The sequence below is a fragment of the Pongo abelii genome, chromosome 9 (assembly GCF_028885655.2).
Source record: "Pongo abelii isolate AG06213 chromosome 9, NHGRI_mPonAbe1-v2.0_pri, whole genome shotgun sequence".
Classification (NCBI taxonomy): domain Eukaryota; kingdom Metazoa; phylum Chordata; class Mammalia; order Primates; family Hominidae; genus Pongo; species Pongo abelii.
Window position 1 is genome coordinate 132332896 of NC_071994.2, and position 23057 is coordinate 132355952.

Sequence of the window (23057 nt, forward strand, 5' to 3'; positions counted from 1 at the left end):
AATGGAACACTGGGCATAAATGGGTTAATGCATAAGTAAAATGCTATTATTATCCCAGTATTTGGCTACCAGAACTGCTAGAGGGCTCTAGCTCCTCCATCAAATGGATATTACACTAAATGCCACCTTTTGTATATATCTGCTTAAGTTTCCTGACTCTCAAATATCATTCTTTCTAAAACATTCTAATTCATTTCAATATATAAAATCTGCAACTTGCCTGAGAGAAAAGTCCAGATTCTAAACTTGGCTCACCCATTTACTAGGTTCTGTGATCTACAGCAAACTGCTTAACATCTCTGTCTTAGTTTCCTAATTTGTAACGTTAGGGATAACACTACCTATACCTCAAGAGTTTATGTGAAAGTAACTGCCTAGTTTCTAAGTTCGAGTATCTTTTGGCAAAAAAAAAAAAAAAAAAAAGTTTTCCATCACTTCCTCACAAAGACTGAACAAAGAGAGCTTAATGCACTTCTCAGGGAACTATATCACATATATTAGTTACATTTTCACCTTTTAAATTCATCACGAGGAATTAGGTTTAGGTATATGGGGAAATGCTACTGCATACTATACAGAGGTAAATCTACAGTAGGCTCACCTAATACCTAACTCCAATCCCTGCCCTCTTGTTTTACTTTATCGTAAGTGTAATATCACTAACTACTAGCTAAACTATACGGTTTCCCATACTCCCTACATTCAGGCAAAGCCACAGCACATGTTAACACAGCTCTGCTACTATCCTGTCTCCTCCTCTGTGCCGTGAGCACAGGTGTCATGACTAGATCTGTCGTGGTCATCACTTGACCATAAGTGAAAAGCTGAGAGAACCTTAGAGACTCCTGCCTGGCATCATTAAGCTGCTGACTCAGCACTAGAAATCCACCATCTTTTCCGCTCAGTTTTTTGTTTCTTGAAGCCAAAATCATTCCTAAACATCAAGGAGTCTTTTAAAAGAGTCAGTTCTATGAATTTGTGAAAGGCAAACAGATTCCATTTTACCATCACAAAATTTTCATGATAAAAAATTGTGTTCTGTTGAAAATATTACACACGAGAATGGAACTAACCTTAAAAGTATAGTTAATGAACATTTATACTTTTCTGATGAATACTTCACCTAAGATTTCACCAAATAGTAACCACTTTGATAAAAGGTCAAACAGTAAAAAGTGACTGAAACTCTGAAAATATGATCTATTAACTATGTCACCTTGTTCTGTATCTTATTCTTTCTGCAGCTGTGGCAATTTCTAAAGCTTTAATTTACATGGCTGGAAAGGGAGAGCAGAATTGGGTATATAGGCAGGGGTCAAAATGAGATTCAACTCTAGGAAGAGAATGGAAGACAGAGAAAAAGCCAGCATCTAGGGCCCATGATGGTAAAGAAGTAGGTAATAAAAACATAATAATAGAAGGAAAAGAACAAGGTAGAGACAAGGCTGGAGCAGGTTAGGAACAGTCTTGAAAAGAGGAGACCTTCCTGTTGACTGTTTTCACTCAAGTCTTTGAGATAAAGTAAAAAGCCACCAGACATGCTAATATATCCCATGGTATGCTGATAAATGTTTAACAACTAGCTATCCATGGGGGAAAGGCCTTGATTTCCAGTGTTTTCCAGTGCTCACAGTATAAACACTCCCATCATGGCTGGTTTCAAGCTACCAACTTGATACAACTGAACACAAAATTGGAAAAAGAAGCAGAAGGGCACTCAGTTATACAGTACTGATAGCATACAGATAGAGTAGCTGGAAAGAGCTTCAAGAGCATAAATGGCAAAATGTGGTAAAATAATTACAAAAAATACTTGATTATTACCTTTGTTTTTAATACAATTCATTTCATCGTAAATGTATATACCTTAATTTTTAATAATGGCTGTTTTTAACAACTGTCCTACAAAACTTCACAGTTGGCTCCAGCTGACCACTGATGTATATCCATACACTTCATCCTGCGCTTATCCACCTCTAACAGCTTCTGGTAATCAGTTTCTAGTAGCTTAGCAAGCATATGGCTCACCCTCTGACTCTAGGAGAACCAGGAGAGATGTAAAGGGAGTAGACTGTACTCTGGTTCTTCTGATCTTCTACCTTGGGGGATACCCAGACTAAAAAGAAAACCTGGTTTGGCTTCTAAAGTGAGTGTATGTGCTGAAAAATACTTTGGTGTAACTTAAAGGGAATATTAGAAAAGAAACTACTGCAATTAAATAAGCCTGGAGCTTTGGAAACAGTAGAGTTAACAACAGAACCTAATCCTAACTATAGTCTCTTTGAGGCAACCAACAAAAACCTAAAAAGGAATTCAACATAACGATCATGTGCTTATCGCTGACTTTAAAAAAAAAAATTCTCGGCCGGGCATGGTGGCTCACGCCTGTAATCCCAGCACTTTGGGAGGCCAAGGCGGGCGGATCACGAGGTCAGGAGATCGAGACCATACTGGCTAACATGGTGAAACCTCACCTCTACTAAAAAAAATACAAAAAATTAGCTGGGCGTGGTGGCGGGCGCCTATAGTCCCAGCTACTTGGGAGGCTGAGGCAGTAGAATGGTGTGAACCCAGGAGGCGGAGCTTGCAGTGAGCAGAGATCGCACCACTGCACTCCAGCCTGGGCGACAGAGTGAGAGACTCCGTCTCAAAAAAAAAAAAATTATCTTCTATTGGTTTATTTATTTAATTTATGGCTAGCGAAACTTTAGCACTGTTGGCATAGCCAAACATTTTTTAAATTAAACTTAGTAGAAGCACGGCTCACTCCTAAAAATATATCACAGATTTTTCAATTGGAATTATTTGGCCTCAGAGTGTTAAAACTCCAGTTTTTCATTTTCTGACTACAACTTCCTATCCTCTCAGGTCTCTAGTGTTGATATTCTATAACAACAAAAGTTCAAACAGAGACATCCCATCCCCTTCACATTTCCCCCCAAGGTACTTATCCCCACAATTCCTGGTTTTTTGTTTTGTTTTGTTTGCTACCCAATATGGACCCTGTGATTGAGCATTTGTTTTAAATCAGTACCCTTAATTTCCTTGCAATATTAACTTCCTGCCAAACCAATCCAGCAAACCACCACAACTAAATCAATACACTACCATACTTGCATGTCTGTGTATTGCTGGAGAAAAAAAATCACATCACTAAGGAGACTTGAACCAATACAAATTCATAATCTATTGTCTACAAATGCTAATTATTTTCTGCCCACTCCCGAAACATGCTTAACAAACCTAATCTTCTTTGGAGTCTCCGCCCAGTCTGACTCCCATGGCCTGCCAACACCACCCCAGCACAGTTGATCAAACAGACAGTAAGTCAATGAGTCAATTAGTTTGTCTGCTATGATTTTGGAACTAGTTCCAAATCTTCAATTATCTCCATTGAATTGTTAGAATTAGGAAATATTTTTCCAAACAAAGAAGAGAAGAGACAAAGAAACAACAGTTGCTACACACCAAAGGAAGCAAAAACCAGAAGTAAGTTCCTCAGGTCCTTACTTTTTAGTTCTGGTTCCATTTACTTATAGCCTAGTAATTCTTGCGTTGGGCTCTTTGAGATATTCCTACCAATCCTCCCACCTCCCACTCTCCTTGTATGTCCCCAAAAAGCACAACACTGCTTCTGGTTTCTTTGCCTTATTTATACTGTCCCCTTGAATGTCAAATCCCTAATTTCCATTTAAATAAAAAATTACTCTTGCAGCCGGATATGCAGGTTTGAGAGTCAAAAACAAAGCTAAAGATCACGATATAAATCTGAGAGTTGGGCATAAATATGGTTTTTAAAGTTGAGAAAGTGAGTAAGATAGCAAGGGACAAAGAGTGTAGAATAAGAAGGCAGTCCAACCCCAAACATCAGAGGTCTAGTAGAGGAGGATGTCCTGGCAAAGGAGACTGTGTCAAGTCAATTAAGAGAAAAAAGTCTCTGGAAAAAGAAAATCAGATACTAATGAGAGTTTAAGTAAGGAGTAGTAAAGTATCTATTTTTTTTTTTTTTAATTAAGCCAAACAGAGACCACTAGTGATAAAAGAGAAGAATCAAAGGGTGAAGGGTTTAAGATATATTTGTGATAGGTGAATGTAATCATGGCTCTAGAATCTACACTGGAAAAGGAGGATAGTGAAGGCAGGAAGTAATTGATGGGCAAAAACTGGGAGGAACAGTGGAATGATAATACTAAACATAATACTGAATATTAAACATAATTGTTTATTGTACAGCAAGTAGCTGAGGGGATTAAATTCTTTTCCCAGTTGCCATAATACAATATCAAATAAGACAAACTAGATTACAGTTGCTTTAAAGTTTTAATTAATTTGTAATACCTTTCAGCCCTGGAAGGAGTAAGAAAAGGATAGAGTAGGCATTGTAAGTGGAAAGACACATAGAAAAAAAGACACAAGAGTAGAAAAGAGCAACTTGTGTACTAAGGGGGGAAATAATAGTTACATCTGGCAGAACATCCAGTTTCTAAAATAGAGCGGTGCAAAGTAAGACTGGTAAATGAGAATAAAGTCGGAGATCCTGGATGATCTTATATATCATGACAAGGAGTTTTAAGTTCCTTGTATAGGAAATAAAAGTGACAAATTCTGAGCAGAAGCAGCGCAGGAATAGGCATGTTCTAAAAGGAAAAGTATTAGCACTGTATACCTTTCAAGGTGTAAGGAAGGGAGGAAGATAAGAAGCAGTACACCACTTTAGGAATTTGCAAAATAGGCTAGGAAAGAGAATAAAACCTACAGTGTATGACAACAGCATGAAGAAGGAAGGACAGTATATGAATGTAAACAACACAGAGGTAGAAGAGACAAACATAATCAACTGGACTGGATGCATGAATAACATGAAGTCAAGAATGCTCCTGCAGTTTTTGCTTCCACCTTAACTGAGGTATAGTTAACCCAAAGTAAACTGCACATATTTAAAATGTACATTTTGATAAAACACACATGAAACTATTACCACAATCAAGATTATAATATATCCATCAACCCCAAAAATTTCCTTATATCTCTTTGTAATCCTTCCTTCCCCCTACCCTCCCATCACTGCTCCTCAGGCAATTACTCATCTACTTTTTATCACTATATATTACTTTCCATTTTCTATAATTTTACATAAATGAAGTCTTATGTAATATACTCTTTTTTGTTTGCCTTCTTTCGTGCAGCATATTTTTGAGGATCACTCATGTTGCTGTATTTATCAACTGTCTATTCCTTTCATTGCTAAGTAATATTCTATTGTATGGACACCACCATTTGTCCATTAATCTGCTGTTGACAGATATTAGGGTTGTTTCCAGTTTTAAACTATTACATATAAAGATGCTATAAACATTCATGTATGAGTTTCTATATGGACACATGCTTTTTTTTTTCTCTAAAGTTAGATCATGTGGTAAGTGTACAGTAACTCCTCCCTTAACATCATTGACGTTCACATTGGAAACTGTGAACTGACTTACTCTGTGCTGTGGGAACTTAATTCTTATTTATATCAACTAGCCTATGATAATATTGGTTTCATTAGACAGTATGTCATTTTGCTTAAAGTTGCAGTTTCCAAGAACCAACTGACAACATTAAGTGTTGACTTACTGAGTGTTTAACTTGAGAAACTGCTAAACTGTTTTCAAATTAGTTGTGACATCTTAAATTCCCACCAGCACTGTATGAGAATTCCAATTTCTCCACATCCTTGTAATTTTAATAAGTATGAATCAATACCTCATTGTTGTTTTAACTTACATTTCTCTAATGACTATTGATGTTGGATATCTATGTATTAATTTGCCATTCATATATTCTTTTGATGATATCTCTTCCAATCTTTGCCTATTTTTTAAATTGAATTGTTTTCTTCTTTAATTTTGAGAGTTTTTGTTTTTTTAAAAATAGCATCTCAGTATGTTGCCCAGGCTGGCCTCAAATTCATGGGCTCAAGCAATCCTCCTGCCTCAGCCTCCCAAGTAGCCGGGACTACAGGCACATGCTACTGAGCTTGCCCAGTGAGAGTTCTTTGTATGTTCTGATACAAGTCCTTTATCAGATATAATCACTGCAAATATTTTCTCCCAGTCTGTGGTTTGTCTTTTTATACTAGTAAATATGTCTTTCAAAGAGCAGAAAGTTTTTTTAAAAAATTAATTATTTCTTTATTATACTTTAAGTTCTGGGATACATGTGCAGAACATGCAGATTTGTTACATAGGTATACATGTGCCATGGTGGTTTGCTGCACCCATCGACTTGTCATCTACATTAGGTATTTCTCCTAATGCTATCCGTTCCCTAGCCCCCACACCCCGACAGGTCCATGTGTGATGTTCCCATCCCTGTGTCCATGTGTTCTCACTGTTCAACTCCTACTTATGAGTGAGAACACGTGGTGTTTGGTTTTCTGTTCCTGTGTTAATTAAGTCTGCTGAGAATGATGGTTTCCAGCATCATCCATGTCCCTGCAAAGGACATGAACTCATCCTTTTTTATGGCTGCATAGTATTCCATGGTATATATGTGCCACATTTTCTTTATTCAGTCTATCATTGATGGGCATTTGGGTTGGTTCCAAGTCTTTGCTATTGTGAACAGTGCTGCAATAAACATACATGTGCATGTGTCTTTATAGCAGAATAATTTATAATCCTTTGGATATATATCCAGTAATGAGACTGCTGGGTCAAATGGTATTTCTGGTTCTAGATCTTTGAGGAATTGCCACACTGTCTTCCACAATGGTTGAACTAATATACACTCCCGCCAACAGTGTAAAAGCGTTCCTATTTCTCCACATCCTCTCCAGCATCTGTTGTTTCCTGACTTTTTAATAATCGCCATTCTAACTGGTGTGGGATGGTATCTCACTGTGGTTTTGATTTGCATTTCTCTAATGACGAGTGATGATGAGCTTTTTCTCATATGTTTGTTGGTCACATAAATGTCTTCTTTTGAGAAGTGTCTGTTTATATCCTTTGCCCACTTTTTGATGGGTTTATTTTTTTCTTGTAAATTTGTTTAAGAGCAGAAGTTTTAAATTTTGATGAAATTAAATTATTTTTATGAATTGTTCTTCTGATGTCACATTAAAGAAATCTTTGCCTAATCCAAAGCCACAAAAGTTTTCTCCTATGTTTTCTTCTTGAAGTTTTACAGTTCATACTTTATAAACGTTTAGGTACATTGGCCGGGCGTGGTGGCTCACGCCTGTAATCCCAGCACTTTGGGAGGCTGAGGCAAGCAGATCACAAGGTCAGGAGATCGAGACCATCCTGGCCAACATGGTGAAACCCTGTCTCTACTAAAAATACAAAAATTAGCTGGGCGTGGCGGCCTGCGCCTGTAGTCCCAACTACTCGGGAAGCTGAAGTGGGAGAATCGCTTGAACCCAGGAGGTGGAGGTTGCAGTGAGCCAAGATTGGGCCACTGCACTCCAGCCTGGTGACAGAGCAAGATTCTGTCTCAAAAAAAAAAAGAGAGAGAGAGACATCTTCACCTAATCCAAAGCCACAAAAGTTTTCTCCTAAGTTTTCTTCTTGAAGTTTTATAGTTTACACTTTATAAACATTTAGGTATATTATCCATTTTGAGTTAATTTTTGTAGATGGTAAAATAAATAAAGTTTAGTTTGGAGACGTATGGATATCCAAGTGTTCCACTGCCATTATATCTCTTCACTGAATTGACTCTTGAACTTCGTCGAAAATCAGTTGTCCATGTGTACAACTGTATGTATGTATTTCAGGACTGTCTATTCTTTCCCACTGATCTACTTATCTATCTTTCCACCAATACCACACTCTCTTGAAAACTGTAGCTTTGTAGTAAATCTTCAGTTAGTGTTAGTTCTCCAATTTTGTTCTTTTTCAAATTTGTTTTGGCTATTATATTCTAGGTCCTTTGCATTTCCATTTGAATTGTTTAATTTGCTTGTATATTTCTACACAAGAGCCTGCCTGGGATTTTGATTTAGATCAATTTGGGAAGAAATGTCATCTTAAAAAATATACAGTCTTCCAACCCATAAAAACAGTACATCTCTCCATTTATTTGGATCTTCTTTAATGTCTCTTAGCAATGTTCTGTAGTTTTCAGTACATAGCTCTTTCACATCTTTTTTTTTAGATACAGTCCTAAGTATTTCCTGTTTTTAGTACTATTACACATGGGTTTTATACATTTTCTGACTGAAGTGGATGCTGCCAGTCTGTGGACTACATTTAGGATAATGAGGTCTTCACATAGTTGACCCAAGTATTTATATTTAAAAACATACTGTGTATTTTAAATATATAAATTACTTTCCTTTTATTTCTCCTTTATATCTGAAAATTTATGCTGACGTTTTTGAAAGTGTATATTAATGGAAGTAGTTAAATAATTTGTAAATTCCATTTTAGAATGACAAAAAAGGATTTTAGAAAATACTTGTCATAAAGAGGGGGTATTAGGGTTTAATAAGATTAAGAACTACTGCCATAGCCATTTTGTCAATAATTTCATAGCCATTTTGTCAATAATAAAATTGAGTGTTTACATGTATACATATGTAACAAACCTGCACGTTGCGCACATGTACCCTAGAATTTACAGTATAATAAAAAAAGAAAAAACACCTAAAAACAAAATAAATGAAGTGTTCTTTAATGCTGATTAAAAAAATTGAGTGTTTAAGCACCAGTTGGTAAGACATATTTTGATGTTATAAATTAACAAAAAGCTATCAAGTAGGAAATTTATCTCCAACATCAATATATCTAATGGCACTAATAAGAAAAAGTAGCAACAAATAAAACATAAATTAAGAAAATGTATTTATTTCTATGTTCCAAAAGGAAAAGAAATACAAAATTAAAAGTCATCACGCTTGTATTCTGGTCCTGGCTATACCACGTACTTACCGTCCTTGTGAAACAGAAAAATTTATCTAAATTTCTTTGTCTCCAGATTTATACCATTTTAAAATGACAGTTTAGAACCAGATGGTCCACTATCATCTTCCACTATAGAAAAATCTATGATTCATACAAGTAAACAAGCAGAGCCACTATTATTCATTAAATTATTACCATGATCTGTTCTTTGCCTAAAATGCATAGGCTTCAACAGAAACTCTGCAATGTACAGTGTAATGACAAAGGGCTAGTTGTTTAACCCTTTATGCTTTAGTTTCTTCATCTAAAATGAGATCATTATAGTACCTTCATGAAGTTGTGGAATTAAAAGGTTAGTGGTAAGCACTTTGAAAAGCACACCTAAGTACTCAAGAAATGTTAGCAATTTATTTCATTTGCATTATCACATAATTCCCCTTCTCTTGAAATTATGTCACATTACAGATGAAAATTTACAGTATAATATGATTTCCCATTACTTAACTGGAGAGTAAACATTTTGCTCTATTTGATTTTGAATAATGAAAAGATGCAGCTTTGGATTCTAGGATATTACATGAATATGATAGTTTTTACATAAATAAGCAGAGAAATAAGCAAATCCATTAAGCTACCACATAAGATAAGGTTTCTGAATATCTGCCCTTTGAAATAAAGATGATTTCTCTAAAACTAAGTTACCTGGAGCCACATTATACTCTTGAGGTAAAAAAAAAAAAAAAAACTGTGTTGTCCAAGAATCGCTTCTCTGATACTTGTGCACGAAAACTCACAATATTTGGGGATAACTATGAAAAACGAAATAGGTGATCCTTGATCATCTCATGGAAAACCAAGAGCACATGGGGTATATAAAATTCTGTCACTCTCTAAATGAGATTCTAGCCATTAGATTAACTGTGTCCCAGATGTGCTTTATGGAAGATTTTCTGAGGGGAGGGAGGAACAAAACACAATTTCTAAACTGTGTCTGATTGCTCCCTTTATCTGCACACAAGATAAACAATGGGAGCCTAGATCAGCAGCTCTCATGTTCTGTGCATAATAATCATCTGAAAAACTTGTTAAAATTCAGACTCCTGACCCCATTCCCTGAGATTGTGATGACCAATATCCATTTTTTATCACGGTTCTCAAGTCATTCAGATACCAATGGCTCCTAGATAAAACTGTGAGAGACACTGCACATAACAAAAAATCCTAAAATATGTTAACATGTTGTATTTGTGTAATGCCTTTACCTAGAAAAAAGGGCTTTCTGAGGTATCACCTCATATTTCTAACAATCATTTACAGACAAGAACACAAATCTATTAATGCTAGTTAGTTTAAAAATAAAAAAAAGGGAAAAGTTTTTACTTTTACTTTCTGAAGTATATTATATGATGAAATACCTCAGACAACAAAGATGAGAGATTCAATATACTCCTTAGGTGACAAATAAAAAACACAGATTTCAGAATTTCAAATTACTGTAGTTAATATAATTTCACACTTCCTACTCCCAGAAGTTTAAGAAAAGAAAGAGAGTCACAGTATAATTTAAACACATGGATGAACTTATCCTTCTGTTCCCACGGCTAAATTATGGTCTGGGCTAGTATAATACTTAGAATAGAACTTGGTAAAATCCAGGTGACTGGCAGAATTTACCTGCAGCACACATGGACAAAAATAGTCTCATAACCTACCCCACAACTACTGAAACAAAATGTAGGGGCTTAGGCCCTGGGATTTGATATTTAAACATAGTCTCCTTTCAACATTCAAGTTTAAGAGTCAGTGGCAAAGGGAGAATAAAAAGAATTACTGGTAACAAAATGAAGAGAGCAGAATAGCACCCTTCAATACATTTGGTAAACACTATTCCTCAAACTTACTTTATTTGTGGGACCTATTAGAATGGCTTTTTTTTTTTTAACTGGCAATTATCAAATGTTGGTGAGGATGTGGAACAGCAGAAACACTCATTCACTGCTAGTAAGAATGCAAAATGATACAGACACTTTGGCAGACAGTGTTGTGGCTTCTCACCAAATTCAACATACTCTTACCATATGATCCAGCAATGATATTCCTTGGTATTTACTCAAAAGACTTGAAAACTTATGTCCACACAATAACCTGCACATAGATGTTTATAGCAGTTTCATTCATAATTGCTAAAAACATGAAAGCAACCAAGAGGTCCTTCAATACTTGAATATATAAACTGTGGCACATCCATGACACTGAATATTAGACAGTGATTAAAAAAGAAGCTATCAAGCCAGAGAAAGACACAGAGGAACCTTACATGCATATTACTAAGTAAAAGAAGCCAGTCTGAAAAGGCCACATACTATATGATTCCAACAATACAGATATTTTGGAAAAGACATGACAGTGAAAGATCACAGGCTGTGAAGGGTTCAGCAGGAAAGGATAAACAGGAGAAGCACAGGAGATTTTTACGGCAATAAAACTATTCAGTATGAAAACTATAATGGTGGATACATGCTATTATGCATTTGTCAAAACCCAGAGAATGCACACCAAGAGGGAACTCTAACATAAACAATGGACTTTAGTTAATAATAGTATATCAATATTGGTTCATTAATTATAACAAAAAGCAAGCCCAAAATTGTTTCAACAGTTGCAAGGTATGATTTGAGACTGTATTTTTATCTGTGTGATTCTGGCCCTGGTGCTCCTTAGACCACTCTTCTAGAAACAGTGCTTAGTCCGTGCTGTAGGTAAACTCAGCTAATCAGCTGATGGTTGGTAAAGATCAGCGTTTTGCTGATTCTATTCAATGTACTGTAAAGCAAATGTGAATAACAGGGGAAGGTATAGGTGAGGGGAGTGGGCAGGGGTATTACATGAAACTCTGAACTATCTGCTCAATTATTCTGTAAATCTGTAACTATACAAAAATCAAGTCTATTGATTATTATTTTTATTTTTGACAAGGTCTGGCTCTTGGCTCACTGCAACCTCCACCTGCCAGGCTCAGGTGGTCCTCCTGCCTCAGCCTCCCAAGCAGCTTAGACTACAGACATGTACCACTGCGCCTGGGTCAGTTTTATAATTTTAGTAGAGATGAGGTTTCACCATGTTGGCCAGGCTGGTCTCAAATTCCGGGGTCCAAGCAATCTTCCCACTTTGGCCTCCCAAAGTGCTAGGATTACAGGTATGAGGACCCACACCCAGCTCTATTTTAAAAATAATATTAAAATCACAATACAGCCATATATAGCACCAGCTCACAGCAATATTAAGGAAGGACCTCTGCACAGAGACTTGTGCCTTCTCATGCCCTGACGGCTGGCCAGAAAGGAGATCACACACACATAGTGTGACCTTGACAAAAGAAAACTGGAGTCCAGATAACATGCCATGAACACAACGAGCTGAGCAGAGCTGCAAATGCAGACATACTGGGCCTGGGTGTCAACAACGAGCTTCAGAAAGCTTTCTAGCAGCACTCAAGAGGGTGGCACCTCAGCTCACTCGGCCTCCATCATAGGAAGCAAGCAGTAGCCCACATCCTTGCTCCTCTTCCTTTTGTCTCCTGAGAGAGGCCTGCACTAAATCATCTCAATCCCTAGGAAAACCACTGGTGACAGCCAACACCAAGATGAGCCTCTTGTCTCCTTTAAACTGCTAGGGAAGACACTGCCACCTCTGTGATGCACAGCCTCCTCTGTGTTCTGCAGCCAGAGCCCAGTTTACAGGGTTCACGTGTAACCAGAGCCAGGCGAGCTGGCTGACTGAGGTGCATGTTGTTCCCCGCCTGGCCTGTGCGCCTGCTGACAGAAACATCAGTGGGTCATCTGGACATCCTCTCGGCAGAAGACACATGCAACACTGTGCTCCAGTGTAACCTCCTCTAGGAAGCCCTCCTGCACCTTCCAGGGAATCCTGGTGAGCCCTGAACTCCCTACTCATCAGAGAGACCCCAAGGAGAGTATTGGGGTCTGCTAGTCCTCCATGTCCTGTCTGCCTTGAGCCTGAAACCAGCCGGCTCAGGTAGGGACCTGTTCCCCACCAAGTCTATGTAAGATTGTCCCTCAGGTGCCTTCAGGCCAGCCCTAAAGGTGGCCCAACTGACTTCTCCAGTCAGGACTGGCTGACATCTATTATGGGCTAAAAATTGTGCCCCTCTCCCCCAAAATTCATAATGTTGAATTCCTAACCCCCAGGAACTCAGGATACGACTACAGTCATTCCTCAACATAGCTGGGGGATTGGTTCCAGAGTCCCCTCATATAGCCAAATCCACACATACTCAAATCCCACGTCATATTCCAAAAGCCTGCCCTCCATATATGAGAGTTTCACATCCCACAAATACTGTATTTTCAATAGCGTTTGATTTAAAAAAAAAAAAAAAGATCTGTGTATTAGTGGACCCGCAAAGGTCAAACATGTTGTTCATGGATTAACCGCGTATTTAGAGATGGGAACTTTTAAAGAGGTAATTAGGTTACATGAGGTGGCCCCTAATCTAATCTGACTGATGTCCTTACAAGAAGAAGAGATTAGGACACAAACAAACACAGAGAGGAAATGCCATGTAAGGACACGCAAGAAAGTGACCATCTGCAAGCCAAGAAGAGAAGCCTTTTGAAAAAAACTGAACCTTCTGGTACCTTAACTTCTAGCTTCCAGAACTGTAGGAAAATATATTTGCTATTAATTTTTAAGCCACCCAGTCTGTGGTATTTTATTATGGTAGCCCTAGCAAATGAACACAGTACCTAACAGACCAATTAAGGAATGAATAAATCCTAGAAACAGCTCCTACTGGCAGAAGTATCAGTGGGTCATCTGTTATGCCCAATAACAGAAAAAAAATACACACACACACACACACACACACACACACACACACACACTCTCTCTCTCTATATATATATGTATCTCATATACAATCATATATATATGATTATTTGCCCCTATCCACATCAGAATATATGAATATATGATATTCCCCATCCATATCAGAATATATGAAGTACCAGGAATTCAGACATAATTTACATTAGAGAAATTTTAAAACTCTAGATATTATCCTTCTAAAAGGAGTCATGAAAAATCTTATAAAGAACATGTTTCCCTATTAACTTTAGACCGTTGGCTGGCTTTTTAAAATTAAAATTTTAAAATAGTTTTGATGTATCTACTACACAAAGTGAGGCCCGCTAGTAAGCTAAACTCATGGTTTTCACCCCTACTGAGGCCCCTCGGGGCTGCTGCAGAAGGCCTGAAGGAGGCCAGCCAGGCGGGTTGCATCGGGATAAGGCCCAGTGTTTCCCACTTAAACCAATCAGGGCAGCTCCATGGTTACCTTTTCTCGCATTGAGGTTCTGCGCACGATTATGTTTGATTAGTAATTCCACTGGATTAAAAGAAAAAGTATAAAAACCACCGAACTAAGCTATTATTTCAGTTAAACTTGAAAATCAGGATATGGAAAGATGTCTGATTTACAGTTACTATGATTGTCTTCCTCTCTCAACAGAGTGTCTCCCAGGAGGGGCACACGCTTATGATTTAAAAATACCTAACAGAGGTAGGGGACATCGTGAACAGTCTGAAGAGTTTTTCTCCAGCATACAATTGATTAATCATCACATAAAAACATAACACGCAGTAACAGCAATGTTCCCACCAGTAAACATGCATGCTTTGCAGTCCACAGTTGGCTAATCTTTACACTACTTGCTGGTTGAGCAGGAAAGATGTTCCTTTCCATATGGTAGAAAACTGACATGAAGAACGTTAATAATCTGAGAGTGAATGTAAAAATCATGCTTAGTGCTCTTCAGGCAATGAGATGGTGCAGACAGATCTGAGTCCCTACTCCCTTCACTTACTGACTTAGCATCCTGACTACTTATTAAACCTCTCAAAAACTGTTTTCTCTCCATAAAAATGGAGGAGAGTAACTACCTAGAAGCTTTGTGAAATTAAAGAAAACACTGCATGTAAAGTACTGAGCTATACTTTGCAGGTCACAGATGCTCAACATGTCTCCTCTTTCACACCTTTCCCTGCAATTAACCATGAGTGCTCTTAGAAATGGACTAATGTGTAGAAACTGCAAGGAATGCTGAACTGTGGATTCCTGCCTTAAAATACTGATTTCCGTTTTTTTTTTTTGAGATGGAGTCTTGCTCTGTCACCCAAGCTGGAGTGCAGTGGCGCGATCTCAGCTCACTGTAACCTCTACCTCCCGGGTTCAAGAGATTCTCCTGCCTCAGCCTCCCGAGTAGCTGGGATTACAGACGTGCACCACCAAGCCTAGCTAATTTTTGTATTTTTAGTAGAGATGGGGTTTCATCATGTTGGCCAGGCTTGTCTTGAGCTCCTGCCCTCATGATCCACCCACCTTGGCCTCCCAAAGTGCTGCAATTACAGGTGTGAGCCACTGCCCGCAGCCTGAATTTCTTTTTAAAAAAAGTTTGACAGTAACATTTAAAGACTTGTTCCTGGTTACACGGGCACCTCCCACATCAACGCCTCTTCTCACAGGCACACTCCAACATGATCCATGGAGATATGATTGCCTTTCTAAGACCAATCAAGACGAAAAATAGCATTCCTATAGGAAAGATTTTTCATTATCAGTTACAAATCAATCTTTGAAGTTAGAAATTTCGTTTTTGTTTTCAATCATTTGTTTTGGCAATAAACTAATGTCAACTAGTTTTAGACTAGTTTTATATTTACTTTAAAAAGAATTAGTTTATTTAGTCAATAAACTAATTGTGTGAGTCTCAACAAAACTTTGGGGTATAAAGCTATATATACACTTAGCATACAATCAGTACTCAATAATTATCTGTTACATAAACAAAGGGAGGACAATCATAGAATTTAAATGTTGAGAAGGAATAAGAGAGATTGTAAGTGAAACCCTCTGAATTTAAGAAGAAACTCAAGTCCAAAAAAAGCAAATGACTTCCCTAAGGCGTTACACATAGATAGATAGATAGATAGATAGATAGATAGACAGATAGATAGACAGACAGAAGAAAGTTAGTAGTAACATCAAGACCATTATTTAAAATAACTATTATTTTAAAGCCAAATTAATCTTTTGATCATCTTTGAGACCCTTAAGTCTATCGTTCATTTCCACTAACATGAAGAACTGACCCCTTAATAGGAAAAAGATAACTGTAGTCTTCTATTTAGTTTTATATTTAATCAAAAGCACTTACTCATAGCTCGTAAGAAATCAGAGCACAGATGGAGGAGGATCCCAACAGCACAAACAAGAAGAGTTCTGGGGTAATGTGATAGGGTTTTTCTGGTCTTAACAACCAAATTAAATTACTATAGATGCTTTCATAATAGGGAAAGGGATAGATAAAATTAAACTTGTAAAATAAAAACCAGAATTCTTTAAATTTAAAAATCAACACTTATTGATAAAAAAATATATACGTCAGACCTGGTCTAACTAAGTATGTTCTATTTTTATTCTCACACATTTAATCTTCAAGATAATCATGTGAGGTAAACAATAGTCCCATAATCCCCATTTTACAAATGAGGAAACTGAGACACAGAGAATTAAATAATTTGCCCAAGACAACACAGGATTAAAACCCAGACAATCTGGAGCCAGAGCCCACACTCTTATCCACAATCTTATAATGTTTTAAATTGTATTATTATGTTTTAATAAAAAATGCATTTTATAAAAAGCTAATAATTCATTTTTACTTAATATGTAGTTAGAACTCGAAGTATTTATACAATGCTTATCAAATTTCTAACAATATAGCATGAGCATTTTATTTATGTAGTATTTAGTAACACTTGTATAAGAGACCACAAAAAGCCACAGGCTATATATTAAGGATACAACTTTAAGGCATTTTCAGAGACTCCTCATAAAAATTAGTTGCTAAGTCAGTCTAATAGATGTCATTATCAGGTCTCAAACTGTTTAGCCATAAAGTAGTCCCTCCTTATCAGCAGGAAGCATGTTCCAAGACCAATCAGTGAATGCCTGAAATCACAGATAGTACCAAACCCTAGGATACTTTTTCCTATATATGCATATGTATGATAAAGTTTAATTTATAAATTAGGCACAGTAAGAGATTCATTACAATAACCAATAATCGAGTAAAACAATTAAGTCAAATAAGGGTTACTTGAACACAGCACCTCAATACTTCAACAGTCAACCTGATAACCGAAAGGGCTACTGAATGACTAATGGGGCAGGCAGCATCTACAGTGTGGATATGCTGGACAAAGGGATGATTCACATCCTGGGTGGGACAGAGACAGATTTTATCACACTACTCAGAACAGCATGCAGTTTAAAACTTATGAATTATTTATTTTTGGAATTATCCATTTAATGTTTTCGAACCTTGGTTAACCTCAGGTAACTGAAACCATGGAAAGGGAAACCGTAGATAAGGGACCACTGAATATAGAAAAAGAAATGAGATTGCTTTAGATTCTGTTGTTCTGTAATTAAAAGTAAGTTTATATAACAGTTACAATGCCTTTTTATAGAGAAATATTAATCAAACTGACTTAATTCCAGAGAGGAAATAAATGTGAATCACGATTAAAAACCTGTATTAAAAGCAAGGTCACTCAACAGGCCTTGTAACCTAAAAGTGGCCATGAGGTCTGAGATGCTATTCACATCTTGGCTACACCACCATTTAAAGATGAAAAAGGAGATAACAAACAACCAAAATAGTAATTAGAAAAGGAAATCTAAATCTATTATCATTACTATCTGCATTTTCTATCGTTGCAGACAAAATTTCTGATGACAAAGTCCATCACCAGCACATGTAAAGAAAAGTATTACTGAAACAAAGAAAACTTTTCTTTGAATTTTCCCACACCTAATTTGTTGTTGCCTACCTGGAATCCATGCTTGCCTCTCCACCATGTGCTTAACACTTTCGGGGGCATGTCAATAACAGAAACAATGTCTCCCACCTAGGAGAATCAAAATTTTAAGCAAAATGGTTTTAGTTAAATTTTAAACCAATTGTTATACCTAGAATTTAAATCTGAACTGTATGAAAAGGTAAAGTACTATTCATGCTCTGGCCAGTAATTTCCAAAAAACGTACCACTTCTTTTTAAAAATCATTTAATTATCTTATTATTTGTTAAAGAGAGGTCTACAAAAAGTTAAGCAGCACAAAGACTGTGATTCAACTAACACAGGTACAGTAACTTCAGAAAGCCAGATTTATAGCATAAGATTTTTAATGCTAGGCATCACACCATTATCATCACTTCTGTTAAAATACTGTTACCGCTGTCACTGAGAGTGATCAGATTCACTTACAAAAGATAATTTTAAATATTCATGTTTAGAAACAGTAACACATTCCCTTAATATTACCTTTAGTGAGTGCTTACCATGTGCCAGGCACTGTACTGAGCTCTTGACATATCTTATTTAATCATACAGAAAAGGGCCTAGGATGGGTTATTCTTACTAAGTATAAAATTTGATGACAACTACACTTCTTTCAATAGATAGTAAAATATAATTATATCCACTAAAGAGCTAACTTTCTTCACTGTAAAAGGAAAACTACTGAGTTTAAACTCATATAAAATCATAAATATAAAAATTACAATAGTTTTTAATAATATATTCAATGGAAGTTATATTCTTCAATCAAAAGAAATGCTGGTATCTACGATAAAACATAGTTAAGAACTTCAGAGCAATGTTACTAACATATACTATAGAGCTTTAGGAATTTTTCTTTTGTATATTCACAACTGATCTTTCATATCATGTATAAGCCATTTTGTAAAGCCATATATGCTAACATCATCATTCCAAGACCTACATTTCTCTCTGTACGGAACCTAAAAGTTTAAAAACAGTTCAGATTCTATGCAGTAAAAAGTTATACTGTTATTTCTTAAATTTAATAACTGTCAGCATTTTTTTCTCTCATTAGCCAATATATATTTTTAGAGGAAAAAATTTAATTCCCTTCCTTTTATATCTGATAGCAAGATGTGTTCATTTCACCTTTTGTCTGTTCTTTAACTCAATCTTTCAACAATATGTGAAAAAAAATGTATCACTGGGTATTGTTTTTAGGTACAAAAACACAAAAAGACAGACCTTGCTTTCCAGAAGCTCACTGAGACAAAGAGGAGAACAATCATGATTAAATATAGTAAGTGATATGTCAGCAATAAGCCATGAGCACAGTTCAGAATGACATTCAATTCAGGTTTTGGGGGGTATGTATTTGCATGGAGAGAGGGGAGGGAGATCAAGAATGACGTCCCAGACAAAACAGGAGACACTTAACCTCAGTTTTCAAGGATGAGTACTGTCACTTAAACAAAAATAGAAGATATTACAGGCTGAAACATAAAAGACTATGGAAAAACCTGGTGCTTTTCATTTTTTTTTAAATTAAGGAAATGGTTAAGAACAGTCAAAGAGGAGGCCAGAAAGTTAGCAGGAACCAAATAACAAACAACCTCTTTAACTATTTACCTCTAAGGTCAGTTCGTCAGGGGCCCGAGCAGTGTACCTCTTGATAACATGGGCAGCACCGACAGCAGGAGTGTTGATGGATGACTCCTCATGAACCAAAAGGTGATTTCCCTTATTATCAATCTATCACAAAGAAAATGTGCTATGAGATAAAGACACTGGACTTGCAAATGCTTCTTTGACTATCTATAAAAGAAATTCATTTTAATTCAGAGATACAATAACCCAAAGAGTCTTAAAAAAAAAACAAAAAACCTACCATTTACTGGGTAGTTAAAACATGCTAGTCATTGTGCTGTGCCCATAACATATACAGTTTAATTTAATCCTCATAACTCTAAAAAAAAACTTATCATCATTTAAAGGTGAGATGCTAAAGATGAAAGAGGTTATGTAATTTACAAGAGATTCAATACTTTTTCCAAGATCTCAATGCAGGTTGGCCCATAGTTCTATATTCTTTCCACTTTCCATCTTGCATTCCCAATTTCCAGTGGGAGGAGAAAACAGTATAACTCTACATATGCACATTAAGAATAAATATGTAATCTATTTACTGAATAATGTTTCACTCAATACTTACTCTTAAAAAGGACCCTTTAAAAAGTTGTCCCTTGCTAATAACTGAAAAATAGTTTCAATTACTAAGTCAACTAAAAAAAGTACACCTTGCTGAATATATATATACATTAGCATACTAAACACCAAAATAACAGGTATCATTGAGATTCATAAAACATATTAAGATTAGTTTCCAAGATTATCAAAGAAAGATTTGAGATGAAAAAATATTTCCTGTATCACGTATCTATCCTCCCAGATGCTGAGAATATACTTCATTTCTTTGATTCCTGAAGCTCAATAGATATCAAAATTATGTTAATATCAAATTTCTTAAGTAGATAATTTAAATATACATTTTTCATGAAAAGTGAATTAGGAAATACCTCCATCCAGGTAAGGGCGGGCCCACAGTTGATCTTGTTGCCAGCGATAGCTGAAAGGCGTGACAGGTAAGCCATAAGCATCTGAGTGACCGTCTGAAAAGAAAAACATCAGTGTAACTCTGAGGAAAGATACTATGCTCTCTGGCAGGGAAAACTGGATGGTTTCTGGAAGAAAAAAATCTATAGATCTTTAGGCATTTTAACAGTTACAGAGGATTCTTCACAGAAACTTACCAGTAGCACTGTGGGCACTTACATAGCAAGTCAGCCCCTGTCTTATGCAGAGCTTCAACTTCTAGCCCCTTATCATCAGTGATCATACTATTCCATGGTTTCTAATTTTGTCACTTTCTATTTTTGTACTGAATATGCAAAAAGATAACTATAGCAGAGCCACATTTGGCTTTTCTGCCTAAATTTTCCCCTACTACTCGGAAACCCTTTTCCCCAAGACCCACTGTAATCTTCCATGCACATGGCTGTGGCAGGAGCAGCCATGTTCATACATGATCCTACACCATGGTTCAGCTGATTGGTCCAGGAATATGCCCCAATATTAGTCAGACCAATCAAGAGTTAATCCAGGCCAGGAATTAGAAATTGTGACACAGATTCTAGCTCAGTCTGGCTGCTCTCTTAAAAGGGGATAAAAACCTGGGACCTCTTGGTAGTGGCCATGTTTTAGGATAATCTGAGAGAAAAAAATGAAATGAAGCAGAAATGGGAAATGCAGATAAAAGGACTTTCAGATTTTCTATGGTACAAAGAGATCCGTCTTTTAAGACACTCCTGAGACCCTGCTGCAGTGTCCGTTATATTTTAGCACTTAATGAACCCACTGAATCTCAGAACATCGCTTTATTTAGATCTGGTGGGGGGAGTGGCTTACACCAATTTTTAATTATTTCCTTGCATCCGCTCTCTCCTCCTGTAACTCCCATCAGCAGAAACCTCTCTGGACCTATTCTCCATGACTCCCAACTGTTCTCTCACAACTTTTTAACTTTGTGTCCCTTCCAGGGGTTGTATTCTTATAAATGACTTGGCTTGATCATTCAACTTCCTGACTTTCTCTTCAGCTGGGTACATTCTGTATGGAGTCCAGTTATTCAGGTTTGCTCTTACTAAATTAGTTTAAGTGATCCTATATTCATTTACAACATCTCTGATTTTAGTTTATTTAAATCCATTTCATGGATATGACAGCTTCACTTTCTCTCAGAGGATAGTAATCATCCTTCAAAAAGCCTTGTTTGTACCTCTCAGTTATTTTATTTATTCAGTTTCTATGTGTAAACTTTCTAGTTTCCTTGTGTTTTGCAGTCTTGTTGCACTTACATGTTTAGGCTATATTTACTTTTCCCCATAAACCTTATCCCATCTACTTTTAAAGATTCCTTACAATTTTTTATTCCCAATGGTACTTTTGGTTTAATGATACTATGAAGAATCTCTGTTTAGAAATCTTTTATGTTTTTACTAGATATTTTTTTGCAGGGGTGAAGGTAGGTGCATACACACAGCATGCTGTCATAAACTACTCAAACAACACTGTTAATATGGATCCCTTTGATCATGAAAGGCAATGTTTTTCCATATTTTTGCTTCCATTTTTATGTGCTCTCTGGAGAATGTTTTGCTCATATATATTGCTTGTTTATATATTGTTATGAGTTGTTTTCCCTTATAAAATTACACACTGAACCTACTCTCATTCTAAACATTACTAACTTTTCAGTTATGAAACGAGCAAGTAGTCCCAGGAATCATCCTGAGTGTTCAGTATAAGCTTTTGTTTAGTATACAGACAAAAACTTCTGCAAACTCATATATAGTGATTACCTCTGTACTAAATGCACTAAATGCTTACCTCTGGACTGTCCTTCAGGGTGTCAGAACGGGGAAGTTCTGAGAGCTGGGAAAATCTTCGGTCATAAATACATAGATGAAGATGTTTATCAAGTACCCGAAAATCTTCATAACTTCTTTTAACAATCCAACTTTTTCCCTATTGGTAGAAAAAAGAAACTCATATAATTCACCTCTATTGGGAAATACTTATGAATCAGGCCTTATGCTATAATGTTATTTTATTCATGAGATTTTATATTTTCTAATGAGAAGTTTCTATTAACTTAATAGTTAATAGCTAAAACTGTGAAACACTCTAATAAGTTATATTACATTAAAAGGCCAATAATTGAAAATAAGATAGAACTCTCCACCATGCTCTTCCTACTGCTGGTCAAAATCCACTGCCTCACTTTCAGAACAATAACTGCTAAATGGTTAAGATAACATGTGATTTTAAATCTACCAAAAAGAAAAAAACCACAAAATAACTTTGGGTAGGAGAATATTAACTGAAATTAAAGAAAAATAAAATCAGGTTTTTCATTTGTTATTACCAACATTTTCTGTGACTGAGATGGGAAATACTAAAAAACCAAAACTACTGAAGTCTTCCTCTATAAACATTTGATATTCATACAGCATCTAGAAACCTCAGCTCTCCCCCTGCCTCTCAGGCCTTCCTTTCTTTGCCCAATCTCACAAGCTCATTTTTAAAAATTACACTCATAAAGGATATTTATTAGATACTATCTTCTAATCTTCTCTTGAATCTATCACTTCTTGTTCAGTGCTATAGCCCAAGCTTCAGTAAGAACCATCATCATTTCTTAC

At 36.4% G+C, this 23057-nt stretch overlaps 1 protein-coding gene across 15 annotated transcripts in view; it reads right to left on the reverse strand.

Moving 5' to 3' along the window:
* The window catches only part of ARHGAP32 (Rho GTPase activating protein 32), a 316742-nt gene that overhangs the window by 82759 nt on the left and 210926 nt on the right, over positions 1 to 23057 (reverse strand). For 14 of the 15 annotated variants that reach the window (XM_054525425.2, XM_054525429.2, XM_024255528.3 and 11 more), the window contains 4 exons: positions 22243 to 22380; positions 20373 to 20465; positions 19426 to 19548; positions 17805 to 17882 (listed from right to left, as the gene is read on the reverse strand). In XM_054525425.2, coding sequence (XP_054381400.1) covers positions 17805 to 17882; positions 19426 to 19548; positions 20373 to 20465; positions 22243 to 22380 — 432 coding nt within the window. Of the gene's footprint in view, positions 1 to 17804; positions 17883 to 19425; positions 19549 to 20372; positions 20466 to 22242; positions 22381 to 23057 lie in introns of those variants that run through there. The other variant, XM_054525431.2, reaches the window with a different exon arrangement.